The sequence below is a fragment of the Stegastes partitus genome, unplaced genomic scaffold (assembly GCF_000690725.1).
Source record: "Stegastes partitus isolate 25-593 unplaced genomic scaffold, Stegastes_partitus-1.0.2 Scaffold1566, whole genome shotgun sequence".
Classification (NCBI taxonomy): domain Eukaryota; kingdom Metazoa; phylum Chordata; class Actinopteri; family Pomacentridae; genus Stegastes; species Stegastes partitus.
Window position 1 is genome coordinate 106,980 of NW_007579297.1, and position 15,296 is coordinate 122,275.

Here is a 15,296-nt window from a genome sequence, read left to right on the forward strand (position 1 = left end):
AACCAATGTATTGATACTGATGGATTTTTCTTATTATGAGAGCATTGCATCCTGAATTATCCTAGCAGGCTAGAATGTGATATACTGTCATGTACCAGATTATATGTGGGTGTCGGTTACGTCTTTGTCCATGCTAATGTCTCTCTCCCTGTGTGTTTGTGTGTGTTTGTGTGCGAGCGAGCGGATGTGTCCCTCTCTTTCTGCTGCCCGTGGAGCGTTTGCATGCTTGAGAGAAGGAAGCCTAGACTTTAATGAGATTTTTCTTTCTTTTTTTTTTTGTTTGGGGTCTAGTGTGGTGGTTATAAAAACAGGTGACCACTAAGATTCTGTGTTTTTTTTTTTTTTTTTTTATCTCAGTCTGCGACTTGTTTTCGTTGAAGCCTTGTGCTCAGCCTCTAAGTAATTGGTCAGTCGATGGCTAATGATTTCAGCCCTGGGCCTAGAGATCCACAGGGGTGCACGTCTTTGCTGTAGCTCATTTCTATCAAAGTGTTCGATGTATCTGGGATGCAGCCAGCGCGCCCTGTGGCTTTCTAGGCCCACGACTGAACAGCGTGAGATAGACCTGCCTAATTTGCATAGCCCCTCCCAACTGTAGCATTTCTGTCCAATAGTGGGCCGGCAGCATACCAACTCTGCTGCTGCCGCCTCCTCCACGGCCTCACTGGCTCAGGAAGGTACGTCCCAGAGACACGCCCATCCACTTCCTCTCTACACACACTTCTTTGGTTCATAGGGCAGGATGGGACCTCATCACCATCCCCAAACTCCTGCATGCAGCCTCTGCTAGCATCCTCATCGACATTCACACACACACACACACACATATGCATGCAGACTCACACAAGACTCCGCTCATTTAGAGTATTATGGATGTGTGTTTGCATTACAGCAAAAGACATCAGATTTTCCGCACGCAGTCATGTACATCAACATCACTTACTGGTAATCGATGTAGTCCAACCTGCACTCCAAAGTGCTTTTTACATTTACACCTCACCGCCACTCAGGCGCGACCTTGTAACCCCCCCCATTTCATCTTCCAAATTAGTTCTGTCGTCACTTCTCGCAAGCTCCATCCAGATTTCCAGCTGACCCCGTACGCTCCTGTGCTCTCCCCCAGCCGAGGCTGCGAGGACGGGCACGGGGCGGACCGGGGCAGGGGATGAGGAGGGGCATGTATCCTGGGGGCGGGAACTGACACTGCAGGGGGCCGGCAAGAGCTGGGTTGGCGTGCTGCCATCGTCAGACCTGGGACTGGTGGGGGAGAGGGGAGGGAAAGGTGGATGCTGAGGAGCTGGGGGAGAGAGACGGAGGATGGGAGTGCTGCCTTCTGTGCCGCTACGTAAGACAACTGTTGAAGCCATCGCCGATGTGCAGCCTTCCTGATGAATCCCTTGAGGTTAAAGGCATCCCTCGTCTCATCCCCCCCTCCCAAAGTCTGTTTTAGTACTTTTTAAAAGAAAAAAGAGAGAGAAAGGAATGCCACAAGCCAATCCAGCAGCAAGTGTGGCATCAGGTTTGTCTAATACGACGTATTGCATCTCTAATGCCACAGTGAATGCAGGGATGGATTCCGTTTGTTTTTGAAAGTACTAAAACGAGGCTCTGCTCTCATCCCGCTGGGTGGGGACGGGTGGTGAAGGTCGGCGATTCCAATGGTGGCTCCATGGATGTAGTACATTAGAAGCAGACAGTGTAGAGCGGAACAGATTCTCGGTCACCTTTTCCCGACGAGAGAATCTTCTTTGCTCTACAGTGTGCGTAGCTATTCTCAGTAGGATCAGCGTGTAGGCAGGGTGAAGGTACGATGTGGAGAAACCTGATGGGGGTGGCAGGTGCTGCTGCTGCTAGAATGTGTGACTGGTGCACTGAGACTCGGGGTGTTTGTGGTGGTTTGATTGTCAGCTAAAGCCCTCCGAATGCGGGCTTCCTCACTGAGACTGGACCAAGTTGCCTGTTTTGTAAGTTTCTGTAAAGAAAAATCATGTGTGACATCATCACTTCAGATTGGACTTTCTCATCTCTCCTCCTTTTTTCCCCCCATCGTCAAGATCTCTTTTTTATTATTCATTTGGGCTTTTCGGTCCTCTGATGATGTCACTCATCACTGCAAAATCCCGTCACTTTTGTTTACTAGAACTGCTTCCTTGCACTTCTTTGTAGAGTTCTGGCTGAGGCGAGGCTTGGCAGTTTTGCTCATGATGTTTTAATCACATGATGTCAAAAAAAAAAAAAAAAAAGTGACAGAAGTGTGCGTTTGAAGCATTTCTGTATGTTTCTGGAAAGGTGTTTGCCTTGCTGCCTTTTCGCATGTGGGTGTCCTGTGTGGTTAAATTCTACAAAAATAAATAAATAAAAAGAAACGGGAGATGAGCCTTCACATGCTTTTTAATACGCTCTCCCCCTGTTCCTCACTCGAGCTGGTGTACCGCTCGAGCGACGCTGCCCTCCTGCTGCGGGTCATCTCGACTTTACCCATCCTTTTCATGTGAAATTGGAACATCTTGAATGGAGGAGGGAAGGCCGTAATTAGAGAGCATGTGAACGCGGTGGTCCCATGCTGTCGCAATTAGCACCTCGGTGGCTGTTTGGTTGAAGATTTAGCCGAATGAAGAGCAGATGTTTGCACTCTGAACAATCAGCTCTCCTTTTTTTTTCCTGGTTGTGGAATGAAAACTTTCCTTTTTTTTTATTTTTTATGTGTATTTTTTTTCTCTTTGGATGCTGCATGGCCAGGCCAAGATAGAAGCTGCATATCAGCGCAACAGCCCAGATTAAGGAGCATGAGTTGTCACTTGATATTGTTTGCTGCTGTAAATGCTGTACCCCTTATCTCTACTCTCTTGTATTGAAATACTAAGCCCTCTCTTACAACCCTCCCCCTGCCTCCCGTCTCTCCCCCCCCTCTTTCCCTCTCCCATTTCTTATTGAAAGGTAAGAAACACAAGATAAGATTTATTTTTTGTTTGTTTGGAACCTGTGTGTCTGTAGAAAAACGAGAGAAAAAGGAAGCGAGAGAGAGTTGAGAGCTTTAGACTGAAAGGGAAAAGTGACCGGAGCCGTTAAAGGAAATCAATGATTTACATTAACCGAGCTCATCGCCGTCGGTCCTGGCGGCAGTTTGAGTCCGTCCATCACTCTCCTCCTAGATCTGCTGGGGTCTTCCCGACAGGAAATGGATTGAGGAAGTTTACTTTGCTCTCAGGTTTCTCTTTTATCCCCAGATGGCAATGAATGGATTATGATGTGAATGGGTTTTGCAGAGTGTAGCAACCTGTACAAGCCAAAGGGGGGGGAAAAAAAAAAAAAAAAAAATGCCCCAAGAAATCCATTAAATGCACGTTATTCTCTGGAAACATCTACGTTTACTTTCCGACAAAGGATGAGGTATTGGGGGTTTCTTAGGTAATAAATTGCAGATCCAAGTTTCAATAAAAAGCAGAGAAGGAATTAGGTGGATTTGCACTGTGGCAATGGTGAAACTCAATTTTGTACCTGTTTCTCTTCCTTTCTATCCTCTTCTTCTTTTTTTTTTTGTTTTTTTTCCTTCGTTACAGCATGCAAAAGTTTACTCAACAAGAAGTCAGATTCTGCTAAGGTAAGGTTGTCTCGTCACCTCTCTGCCCTCTTTTGTTCTACTACAATGTGTCCTGCCTCTCCTCTGTTAGCTGACCCCCTTTTTTTTTCTACCTTCTGTTCTTTCTCTGTGCCTCTCGCCGTCTCGGTGTAGCTCACTTTCTCCTCCTCTTATTCTTTTCTCTTTCACACAGTAATGATTTTTTGTTTTTTTCAGGGTTTTTCCAGTTTCTCGCCCAGTGTCCCTGTTTATTTCTGTAGGGGTGGGGAGATTGTGCTTTACCTCAGGCAACTTTCTGTGGCCTGGTTTTTAGATTCCACAAATCCTGTAGTCCCATCTGCAAGTCTGAGAACTTCCTTTTCTCCACTTGTAGTCTCATGTATAATTATAAGCCAGTTCTTCTTCTGTGTTGGTTTTACTTTTTCCCACCTTTAGCCGGTTTCAGTCAGGTGTCTGCTGCTACTCCTTTCCAGCAGTCTCCATCAGTCTCTGCCGCTATTAAGCATCTCCCTTCCCCTCTCCTCCTCCTCCTCCTCCTCTTCCTCCTACCTCCCCGTCTCCCTTTCTTTCTTCTCTGCCCCCAGGGGTCTCTCTGTGTAGTTAAGTGGCAGAGGCATAGAGAGTTAGTGAGGCAGTAAAAAGGATGATCTAGAGGCCATTCTGTGGCACTCACCCTCTCATTTACCCCTGTTAGCTCTCAACAGCCCCGGAGCTTCCACCACCAACATTAGCCCCGTTCCCTGTCGACGGCGTGTAATTCTAATGCATCTGTGTGTATGTGTGCGTATGTGTTCACTCTGAGTGTTTGCGTTCTCGTCCCAGCCTTCTACCAACAACAGTAAGAACAGTATAGTGAGCGCCATCAATGCCCTGAAAGACACCAACATGGCGACCAACGCCCAGATGGTACAGTAGGCCGCCGCAGTGTCAGCTCCCGCCTCCTAACCTACCCCCCGCCCCCTCCCCCTCCCCTCCTCCTCCTCCTCCTACCCCCCCAGTAGTTGCATAGTAGCCCCGTCGTGCATCATCCTCCATCGTCATAGTCGCTGCTTGTCATCCTTCATCCGCCATCCAGGAGGTGTTGCGATGTAACATTCCCTCTCCCCGGCACTCCCATCCTCCGGCCATTTTACCCCCCCACCCCCCACCCCCAAGGTGCACACCCCCCACCCCCCACCCCCAAGGTGCACATGTGTTCCAGAGCTGCATCTGAGCATCAAGCAAATGAGACACTTATTGGAAATTATTCAAAATGCTCGATCTGAGTCAGAATCTCAGACTCACATGTGCACCTGTTTTAGATCTCTAAGAAGCATGAACTTGTTTGTAGGATTATGTGCCTCTAAGGTGGCAGCACAGAGAGCTGCAGTCCTTGTTGACGTCCAAATAGAAGTCAGTCTTGTTCTCGTAACGGCCCCTGTGTTTATCTCTGTGTATGATCCTTTATAGCCCGTGCCTAACCTGCCTTCCTTTTATCCTTTTACCCTCTTGCATCCATCCATCCATCCATCCTAACATCTTTCTTGGCCCGTCTAACCATTCTTCCAACTCTAACCTGTTTATCATTGACATCCTTACTCTACTGCCAAACTCTACTGTCCAGTACTAGCATGTCGTGGTTGTGAGACGCTTCACTAGCATGCATTCAATGACATCTTGCAGCGTTGTGTGGTTGGATGATACGGACCGGTTTGGTTTCGGTTATGCTTCTCAACTGGTGGTGCAGAAGAACTGTGTGTCCCAGTTTTTGTGTATTTCATTAGATAAGACCAGAGTCGAACACTTAAACCAAATAATAATCTGTTTAACTCGGCTCATTTCTTGCTGCTTCTCTGCGGTTTGTTATGTGACTATTGGTTGGATAAAATGAAAAGGTCACAGGAAAACCGAGAGAGATCGTAATCTAACCTGTTACCTGATTAATCGTTAAAAAAAAAACACCCAGCAGTGTTTTTGATAATTAAAATAATATTAGGTGCAACAATTTTTTTTGTTATTTTGCTCAGAATTTCATTTATTTTGCCCACAGAGTTTTGCAAAGTAATAACGCAGTAAGATCTTATCGCAGCGACGTTCTAGTGAAGTCTGAAAGAGCAGGAACAATGAGTCTATTAATTGATAAGAGGAAAACAGTTTTTTGCTGAATTTCTTTGTCTTCTGTGTTGATTTTGAGACTGTTTGTTGGACAAAACAAGAGTCTGGATATGCAGAAAGAGCAACTATTTTCTGGCATTTTATAGATCAGACAATAAATGTGTTAATTGAGCAAACGGCCCAATTAGAGATGATGTAAGTAACTAACAGTTGCAGTCCTAAGATAAGACATCAGGCAGCTCTTGCCATGGGTGGTCTTGACAGTTTAGGGGACACATCAGCCGCTAGCAGATGGTGACTGAGGTGCAACAAGGGGCCCAGTCTGACTCCAGTTGAGAGGCACTGATTCAGAGATGTATTCTGGACTAACTGTTCCGTTCTGCAACGCAGGAATCTCAGAGCACGGTGGTGCACAACCCTCCCGACGGCGTCAAGGTGAGACGTTGTGTTTCTGTCTGGGCCCCCGAAAGTCCGACACAGAACATCGCACAGCCCTGCTGGACTCCTTCCTGGATCCCGACCGTGTTAATTTCAGTGTCTTTCTGTTCTAACCTTCTGCACCCTAGGGATCCACGGAGAGCAACGCCACCAACGACGAGGAAGAAATGAAAGGTAGGAAAGGTACTCAAGTGTTTTATTCCCTTTTTCCTGTTCTTATCCGCTCTCTCTTTCTGTCTCCCATCTAGTGAAGTGTGTGTATTTGACTGTAGCGGTTGGCAGGTGTGCTGAGATGCGTCTCGCCACACTCTTGACTGTGTGCCTGCCGTGTGCGTACGTCTGTATTTATTGTGTGTCCGGCTGCGTTTTGTGTGTGTGTTCTAGCGGACAGTTCGGCGCTGAGTCAGAGCAGCGCCACCGAGGAGATGCCCCCACTTCTGCCCTCACCTCAAAGCTCACCTGCCAGTAAGTTTATCCATGGCAACCAGAAGCTATGCGGTCGCCCCTGGCAAGGACCTAACACAAACCCCACCCACCCCCCCCCCCCCCCCCCCCCCACTCCCACCCTGGCTTTTTGTAGTCACCGGCAATGACTTCTTACATCTTTGAGCTCCCCTCACTCTGATCCACCAAGCTTTTTTTGAGGGTTCCCACTGGTTTTTGATTCGTGGAATATTGATTTTTTTTTTTTTCTTTGTTTGTTTTAGAACTTTCCATACTTCCATTCAGGGGAAAATCCAGGAAACTCAGGGAAAAACCGTAGAATTTGAGTGATTTAATTCATTTAAAGGATAATTCCAGTTTATTACGACTTGGATCTTACTCCGGCTGAGATCTGGGAACAGGAGAAGGTTTAAAAACAAAGAAAAGAGGACAAAGAATAACACGTTTCCCCGGCCTTTGTACACAGATAACTCCTGTAAACAACAGACATTGTCCAGAGTTGACATTTCACACATGTGGAGCCCAACAAAAGGGTTCAGGAGACAAAAATTACACACAAAAAAAGTGTGCTGTGGTCACAAAGTCTCCTGCTGTTCCTTAAATTTGAATTCTGACCAACAGCATCTCCCACATTTCTCTCCAGTTAGACATCATCATTGGTGTCTTGGTGTAAATAAACCTTCTCTTGCGGTTGTGTTTCTGCAGTTTTGCACCAGTCATGTGGTGCAGACATCATTAACGCTCGCTATATTTATGTATGGGCTTAATTGGACTTTACTTTGTGCCTGAGAGCCGGCTGAGTAAAGTCCATTTAGCATCCGTTCCAACTGATTCTGACATTTCCATTCTTACGTACACCTGCTCCACTTAACGTCTAGACAAGTTCGGGGCTGGAGTGCACGTTGAAAAACAACTTGAGCTTAGCTTTTTTGATGCTTTTAGGCACAAGTCTGTGTTCTGAAGTCCTTCGGGGCTGTTCAGAATGAATCCACAGCTGTTGTCTTAGCATCCTACGAGTCCTCGTTCCTACTCATCTGGTTCATGACAGACACATTTGAGAGAAAACATCCATATATGAACCCCAGTTCAGACACAAATTGTAAATCCCCTCAATCTGTCTCATGACCGTCAGGACAGGAAAACATAATATTTAGCTGTGCATGATGGAATGACTGGAATCTTTCACTTACAGACTGAAATTTACGAGTTGTACTTGAGCATAAGCACACGTCATCTTTATGTGGATGTCAGGGTTGTTGTTTTTAAGATATTTACATTCAGTGAATCAGACACTGGATCTCTCCTTTCTCCACGGCCGCAAATAGAAACCAAAAATATGACAAAAGAACAAAAAGGCAGTAATCAAGTTAAAACAACAGTTTAAAATAACCTGTCCTTGATGGAGTTTAAACCTCGAACATGTTCCCTTGCCAACACACGGTGCGCACAGACAGACTCTACAGACATGTAGTCGCTGCTTTTCTGGTCTGTGGGAATCTGCTTGGAGGACTCCGTAGGTCCATATATGCTCAGTAGGTTGACGCTTCTGTGCGTGCATAATACTGCCAAGTATGTGCACTATTGCCCTTGTAACATAACTGCAGTGTGTTTGCTTGGACTCAGTAAAAACAGTCATATTACAACGACTTAGAAGGATCATGGACCAGATTTACAACAGCATATATTGCGATCTATATAACTTCAGTAACTATTGTGTGACTAAAAGTCTCACTTGGGGATTACCGGACGCCATTATTATGCTGGATGTATGAGCCAGGAGAATTTTTGCATTTCTTTTCCAGTAAAACAAATCTAAACTGATGACGTGACTTCTGCTACCAAACAAGCACCTTACGTCTGGATCTGTCAGCATCTCTGTAGCACCACATCATTTATGTTTTGGGGCATTTTAACTGCAGGTCCTGGAGTTTGGATCTTGCCTTGGCATGTTGTGATTTTGCTAATATTTAGATAAATTACTAATGAACTCTTCCGACTCTTAAGTACTCGTTAAATTTACTTTATCCCACGAACTCTCGCGTACTCACTGAATAACGTTTCCCAAATCTTGGTCAACCTTTCCCAATTTTTGCCACAATTTTCTTTATGATTTTCAGATTCTCCAGTGCAGGAGAAGTCTTTTTCCTGTAAGTCAGTGTCTGCCCTGATACCAACCAGGTCATTCAGTCCCTCGTTGACGTCTCACAGGATTGATTGTTGAACTTTACTGCAGTGGCGTCACCTCGTTCCCAGATCTCAGCAGTTATCAGCTACGACAACCCAAATACAACCCGAGGTTTAATAACACACTAACTGCTGCGTCCATCTTTTTTATATTGTACACCGTGTGCTCACTTTACCTCCTCCTGCTCCGATCAAACTTCTAAAAGCAACAGGGACGATTTTTTTTTTTTTGTTCCAGGTCACAGAGCCATTTCGATCTAATTATGGAAGTCATAAAAAAAAAGTCGTGGCATTTTTCATCAGGGCCACTGTGGGAACCCTGAAATCTGTGCGTGTCTGCGTGAGTGTGTGTTGAGTGTGTGTGTGTGTTTCTTGGTGTTCACTGCATCTATCCCCTCGTCCTCCTAATGTGACAGCTCCAGCTGGAGGAAGCCTTGCTTACCTTGCAGCTGAGTGTCCTAAACCGGCCGCCCAGTCTGACAGGCCCTGCTGCCCGTCCGACTCTCCTGGAACCATGCGCCACCATAGAGCATCGTGTTTCTCTTTGTCCTCACATCTTTCTCCTCCATTCTCCTCTAATGCTTTATTCTCTGTTAATCTTCTCACTAATTTATTCCCCATTTCTCTCTAATACGCCATTCTTCGCCGCTCTCTCCTCCCATTATCTCTCCTCTCACAAATCTTCCCTCCTCTGCGCTCTAATCTTTCCTCTCGTCTCTTGACCTCTTGTCCGACACACCTGCACTAAAGGACAGCCTAATCTCTTTTCCTCTCTCTCCCCTTTACTACTTTCCTGTGTGCTTTGTCCACTCCTGCCTTCCTTCCTTCCTTCCTGAACATGCTAAGTTTCCCCCACAGGCACAACTCGAGCTAATAACAAGCAATTGCTTCGATCCTGTCTGTGCTCCGGTTCATCAGAGGAGGCTTTGTTAATGCATATGAGCACTAAGAGTAGAGTAGATATGAGCAGAGCGGGCAGTTAAACGACTTCCACATCTCACAGCATCACCATCAGAGCTGCACTGCTTGTCTGCATGTCTGTCAGGAACCCACACTAACTCTGAGTGTTTTTATTTTCCTGTTAATTCTACTAAACACTAACCCACATCATCAGCTTTGGTTTTTTTGCACCCGTTTTTGTGTTTGCATGTCGTGTGTGTGTGTGTGTGTGGACGACCACCACTCTCAAATCATTTCTGTCGTTTTGTCTGTCCGTCCATCCACGTGTCTGTTGACCATCCGTTGTGTGTTTCAGTTCCACCGCATGACGTAAAGCGCATGGCATGGAACAGCACGGGCAACAGCTCCTGCCCCGACTCTGAGCTCTCACAGTCCTCCATGCCTGCAGCTCCACTAGGGAGCAACACTGCTAAAAGCAACACTAAGCAGAGTAAGAAACACATGTGTGCACTAACTGACTAATTCAGCTTTCCCCCTCCACCGTCTCCTCACTGTAGCTGCCGCTCGCTAAAACCTTGCATCTGTGTGTTCCGAGTGCCAAAGGAGGCAGGTTGTGGATGATGTCGGCGGTAACGGCTTCGGCACTTGATCCTGGTTTGTAGCTTTAACCCTCTGAACACCAAGTGGGCTTTTATTTGCTCACTGTAAGCTAGTTTAAAGTCCTCCATGGAAACAGCACAGAGAAGACAAGAACAGAGCCCAGTACCAGAAAAATGATGACTCTACGTACTATAGATATTTTACTACTCGTAATTTTTTAGTATGTCTCAATACATGTCCTCCTATGTGCTCTACACAGCCTGCAGTTCAACCCAGTTTAACCGTGACTGCTGGTCAAAGCTGAGCCACTACTGGTTTGTGTCGAGAAACACTTTTGGTTTTCACAGAATCCAATAGGAGCAAACGTTTTATTTTCGGCATTTAACAGAAAAAAGAGTGTTAGAATAAAGTGATTTGGATTAAATCACAAGTGGCACATCACAGATGAGCAGTCCTCTCTGTTTTTTACCGCTTTTGGCTCCGATTAAGTGTTATTTTGGCAAATTTTTATTAATTAATAACTCGCCTTTCACACCCACTGGCTGGTTTTGGCGTTCAGAGGGGTTAAAGCGTCTTGAAATGAGTCAGATCACATATTTCAAACGGTTTTTAAGCAGATAGTTTGCATTAGTTTGGCATACATGTGCAAAGAGAACGCTGGTTGATATTGTATGTTTTTGTCATTGTTAACAAATCCCATGAAAATGCCAGAACCAACAATGTCTGTCTCTGTCGGTGCCAGGCTGAGGAGAATCTGGCAAAACTCTTCGCGGCAGATCAAAATCACACAGTTAACTATTTTTAAAAGGCTGTGATTTCTTTGGGAAACATTATTAAATGACGTGAGGAGGTTGTTGGGGGTCTATTTTCGGCCGTGGATTATTCCACTTTTGCCGCTCCGTCGTGTATTTATGGCAGCGGGATGATGTGTGTGTTTGTGTGTGTGTGTGGGACTGAGTCGAAATAAACTCCATTGTAACGAACAAACGCGTCATCTGGTGCAAAAGTGTGATTCATGGTCTGTTTTTTAATAGTTCGGTCTGTGGATCAGGTTTAATTGTTGGTTTTGGTCCTTTTTTTGTGAAATTTGAGCAAAAAGCAGAACATCAACAGCTTCATCCTTGAAGGTGGCGTTTTGTGAACGGAGAAGTTGTGCGTTTGGTTTCATTGAGACTTTTCATGTGTGTGAATGTTTCAGGCGCTTGTCAGACATCAGAATCAGTAACATCGATTAAACCACGAGTTTAAAGGTCTTTTATCAGGACTGTGTGCGTTTGGCGGGAGACGGTTGATATTTTTTTCTATTGACGTGATTTAAAATGCTTTTAGTTTTATTAATTTACAAGTAAACCGGGTCAGAGCGGACATAAATACAACATGCCGTTTAGGTTAATTAATGGGGCTTTTAGAAAATGAACGTTGTCAGATGCAGGTTTATGATTCTGAATTCATTTTCATAGATTTCCTCACCAGACAGGACTGGCAAGTTTCCTCGCAGTCTGTTTTCATTGTGTACGAATCTGCTGTCGCATATTAACAGTTGCGGGAGAAAAGCTAGCAAGTGGGCCTGGTGTTAAGGTTTTGTTTGTCAAACTAAGCCCGTGGTATTTACGAGCAGAGCTGCCGCTTCTGTTCCGGTGGCAGCGTGTCGCTCGCGGCGGCGGCAGAGAGTAGCGTTCAGTCAGCACAGAAGGCGAGAAGCTGAGCGACAGACAGCGACGAGGTCGAGCCGCAGTGACGAAGCTGCTGTGGGACGGAGTGACGAGGTTAAAGAGGAGCGCTGAGCTGTAGCCACAGAGGACGGGCGTGTGAAGGAAGTGATGAGAGGAAATGTCATCAAGCTGAACTACTGCACAGTTAATTGTTGTCTCACCTTCCAACTGGCTTCTCACCAGCCTCCATCTGTTTCCCTCTTTCTCTCTCTCTCTCTCTCTGTGGTCGTTTCTGCAGCTCGTAAACAGGAGATCATCAAGATAACGGAGCAGCTGATCGAAGCCATCAACAACGGAGATTTCGATGCTTACACGTGAGTATCGCGGCAGATGCTTTCAGCGAGAAGTGTGTGATGTTCTACCAGGAGTCAACAGACTTGACTTCTTCTTTTCTTTTTGTTCTTCAGGAGGATTTGTGATCCTGGACTCACCTCTTTTGAACCCGAGGCTCTGGGAAACCTGGTGGAGGGGATGGACTTCCACAAGTTCTACTTTGAAAACTGTGAGTCTCCTCCTGTACACACATGGTTTTATTTTAGCCTTCCTGGAATACCGACCTGATGAGAAGCACCAGTCGGTCCATTAGGGGAAGATAAACAACATTTCTCTTTGTGGTTGAACTCTGCAACTAATACACATTTTTATCACTAATTACTCATTTCATTCAGCCAAATACTCGACCATATGATCCAGAAAATGAAGATTTCTTCTTCAAAATGCTGGTTTTGCATTCTAGTAGCGTTCATATTTGGTTTACAAGCAGAACAAAACAGCCTGTATTAACATTTCAAAGGCTATAAGCGTTCATTTTAATGCACGTTTCTTTCTAAAAATGAAACTCACAGTCTGATTATTAACGACCTAAATGTTCCTCAGGCTGAAGTCAACCAAACAACATGCTGGTCGACTAAAATCGTACCTGTTCTTCGTCCAGAAATATCTGAGTTTACTCCACCTGCTCGCCTTATTAGCCTAAATAATCTGTAAATGAACATAAAAAGCTATTGTGTGCAGCTTATTAAATCCTTGTAACCTCATTATTTTATACTGAAATGATAACAGTGTGTTCGTGCCGACGTTCACGGGTTCCTAAAATATATCAATCTGTGATCCAGCGCAGGAGCTATTGAGTAAAATTATGCAGACAAGGCAGCCGGCTGTTTCCACATGATGCAAAAGTTAAAAGTTAGCCGTAGCGGTGTCCTTTAACGCGAGTCTGTTCCTCCTACTGCCAAAAATAATGGACTGTATTGGATGTTCCTTTTTATTAAATTAACCGTCTACCGTCCTCCTAATGAGAATGTGGTCTGATGAGAGCATGTGGACCAGCCAGTCCATCAGTCAGCGCGGAGACTGCAGCCTCCGTTTTTCTTTCCATTTTTGTGCCTCGCTTTAAAGCGATGACGGTGCAGCGTTTTCTTGGCTCTTCCTTCTGCCTTAAGTTTTCAAAATGGCACACCAAGATTGCAGTTTTGATATTTCTCCAATTCATCCACAGCAAGTTCATTAGAGGCTGGCATCCTCCAAAAAAAACCCACTTCTCTGCTTTTCAAAGATAACTGTCAACGTTTCTCGTCTCTCCAGTGCTGAGCAAGAACAGCAAGCCCGTGCACACCACCCTGCTCAACCCGCACGTGCACCTGATCGGCGAGGACGCCGCCTGCATCGCCTACATCCGGCTCACACAGTTTGTGGACTCCACGGGCCGCCCTCGCTCCAGCCAGTCGGAGGAGACCAGGGTGTGGCATCGTCGCGATGGCAAGTGGCTCAACGTTCACTTCCACTGCTCAGGAGCGCCTGCTGCACCACTACAGTGATCAGGTACTGGCACATGAACCCACGCACTCACATAGACCAAGATCTACAACCACAACATCAGATATAGGAGTAGGGGGTTCTTAGCTTTGCTTCCCTGAAGTGGCGAATTAGACCAGTGGTTCTCAAACCATGGGGGTCCCAAGATAACTCCAGGGGGGTCACCAGATCATTGTAAAAGAAAATTAAGATAAATAAAGCCTACATTTATCAAATAAAAGTGTATTAGGGCTGTCAAAATTAAAAATGTGTACTTCTTCCCACTCTTTTTTGGAACTTGTTAATATTATGATTTGATTAGGAGACATTATTTTTCTTATTTGCTCTTTTTAAAATTGTTTTCTTTTGTTTTTTGGTTTTTTTTTCCCTTCATGTGTTCGAAATAAATTCAGTTCATTCATTCATTCAAAAGAAAATTAACGTGTTAATGTAAAGAGATTAATCTGTGACATTAACACATTAATCTTTAATGCATTAATTCATGATCAATAAAGTTATTACTCATGAAATATTAATTTAAGTTGGGGGTCACAAACACAAGCTGATGTTATCTTTGGGGTCGTGGCTCAATAAGTTTGAGAGCCACTGCATTAGATGATTCTGGCTGCACCAGATTTCCCTGAGATTCTGTGTTTTTTCCACAAACCCAGCCGGCTGTTATCTAAATAATTTCAGAGATGAAGCGATTAAGTTCATGCAGCTACCAGCTGGATAACTTCACTGACCTGTAGCTGCTCCACAGTGAGGAGGTTCAACACTATCATCACCAAAAGAGACTCACTTTTTCGACAGCAATGTATAATTTCAGCCTGTCTTTAAAGAATTAGATTTTGGCGTTTACACCTGTTGCACTGCTGTCAGTCACAGAAACAGAATCAGGTTTAGACGTTAGAAGCTGCACTAAAGGACGCGTCAATCAGTTCTGCAGCTTCTAATCGTGCTTTGACTTTTGGTAGAGCGGTGACAGCTGGATTCCTCAGGGAGATATTCTGGCTTATTAGACGTTGGGTCTCATTTTTAGTAAGATAACATCATATTCACCAAGTTCATCCGGCAGCACATCACGACGACAACATCCCACTGGGCAAGAAATACGAGCATCCAGGCGATCAGGCGGCTAATAAATCCAGAAAAACTGTGCATCAGGGCAGCGCGATATGTGGGAAAAAATGGCACTACATGACTTAAATAACTATATTTAAAAAGATTTGATCATTACAGACTGATTCAGGTGGTTTTGTAGAGGAGAGCGGCTGCATAGGACATAAAGTATGGCCTTCAGGTTCGTCTTAAAGGACTTTGTGTTAATCTTTTTTAAATGGTCAAACAAATAAGTCATGTTTTAGACACAGCTGCCAACAGAACACCAGTTTCTAGTCAACATCATCCTTTCTGTCGCCAAAATATCTTCATACAGCTCAGGTTTCTTTTGGCCTCCTTTTCGTTGCTCATCCTGCTGCTCACACGTGGAGCCGCCGTGTTCACAAACTCCACATCTAGTAAACAACGTTTTTTAAATCTGTGGATTC

General features: G+C 45.0%; 1 protein-coding gene across 13 annotated transcripts in view; it reads left to right on the top strand.

The window, feature by feature from the left end:
* The window catches only part of LOC103371333 (calcium/calmodulin-dependent protein kinase type II subunit gamma), a 39,860-nt gene that overhangs the window by 21,290 nt on the left and 3,274 nt on the right, over positions 1 to 15,296 (top strand). The window contains exons 13-22 of one of the 13 annotated variants that reach the window (XM_008300617.1): positions 615 to 677; positions 3,561 to 3,601; positions 4,403 to 4,486; positions 6,065 to 6,109; positions 6,241 to 6,295; positions 6,497 to 6,577; positions 9,996 to 10,130; positions 12,191 to 12,266; positions 12,360 to 12,454; positions 13,537 to 13,773. In XM_008300617.1, the coding sequence (XP_008298839.1) occupies positions 615 to 677; positions 3,561 to 3,601; positions 4,403 to 4,486; positions 6,065 to 6,109; positions 6,241 to 6,295; positions 6,497 to 6,577; positions 9,996 to 10,130; positions 12,191 to 12,266; positions 12,360 to 12,454; positions 13,537 to 13,769 (908 nt within the window). In that variant the 3' untranslated portion in view covers positions 13,770 to 13,773. The remainder of the gene's footprint in view (positions 1 to 614; positions 678 to 3,560; positions 3,602 to 4,402; positions 4,487 to 6,064; positions 6,110 to 6,240; positions 6,296 to 6,496; positions 6,578 to 9,995; positions 10,131 to 12,190; positions 12,267 to 12,359; positions 12,455 to 13,536; positions 13,774 to 15,296) is intronic. The other 12 variants (XM_008300618.1, XM_008300622.1, XM_008300621.1 and 9 more) reach the window with 12 other exon arrangements.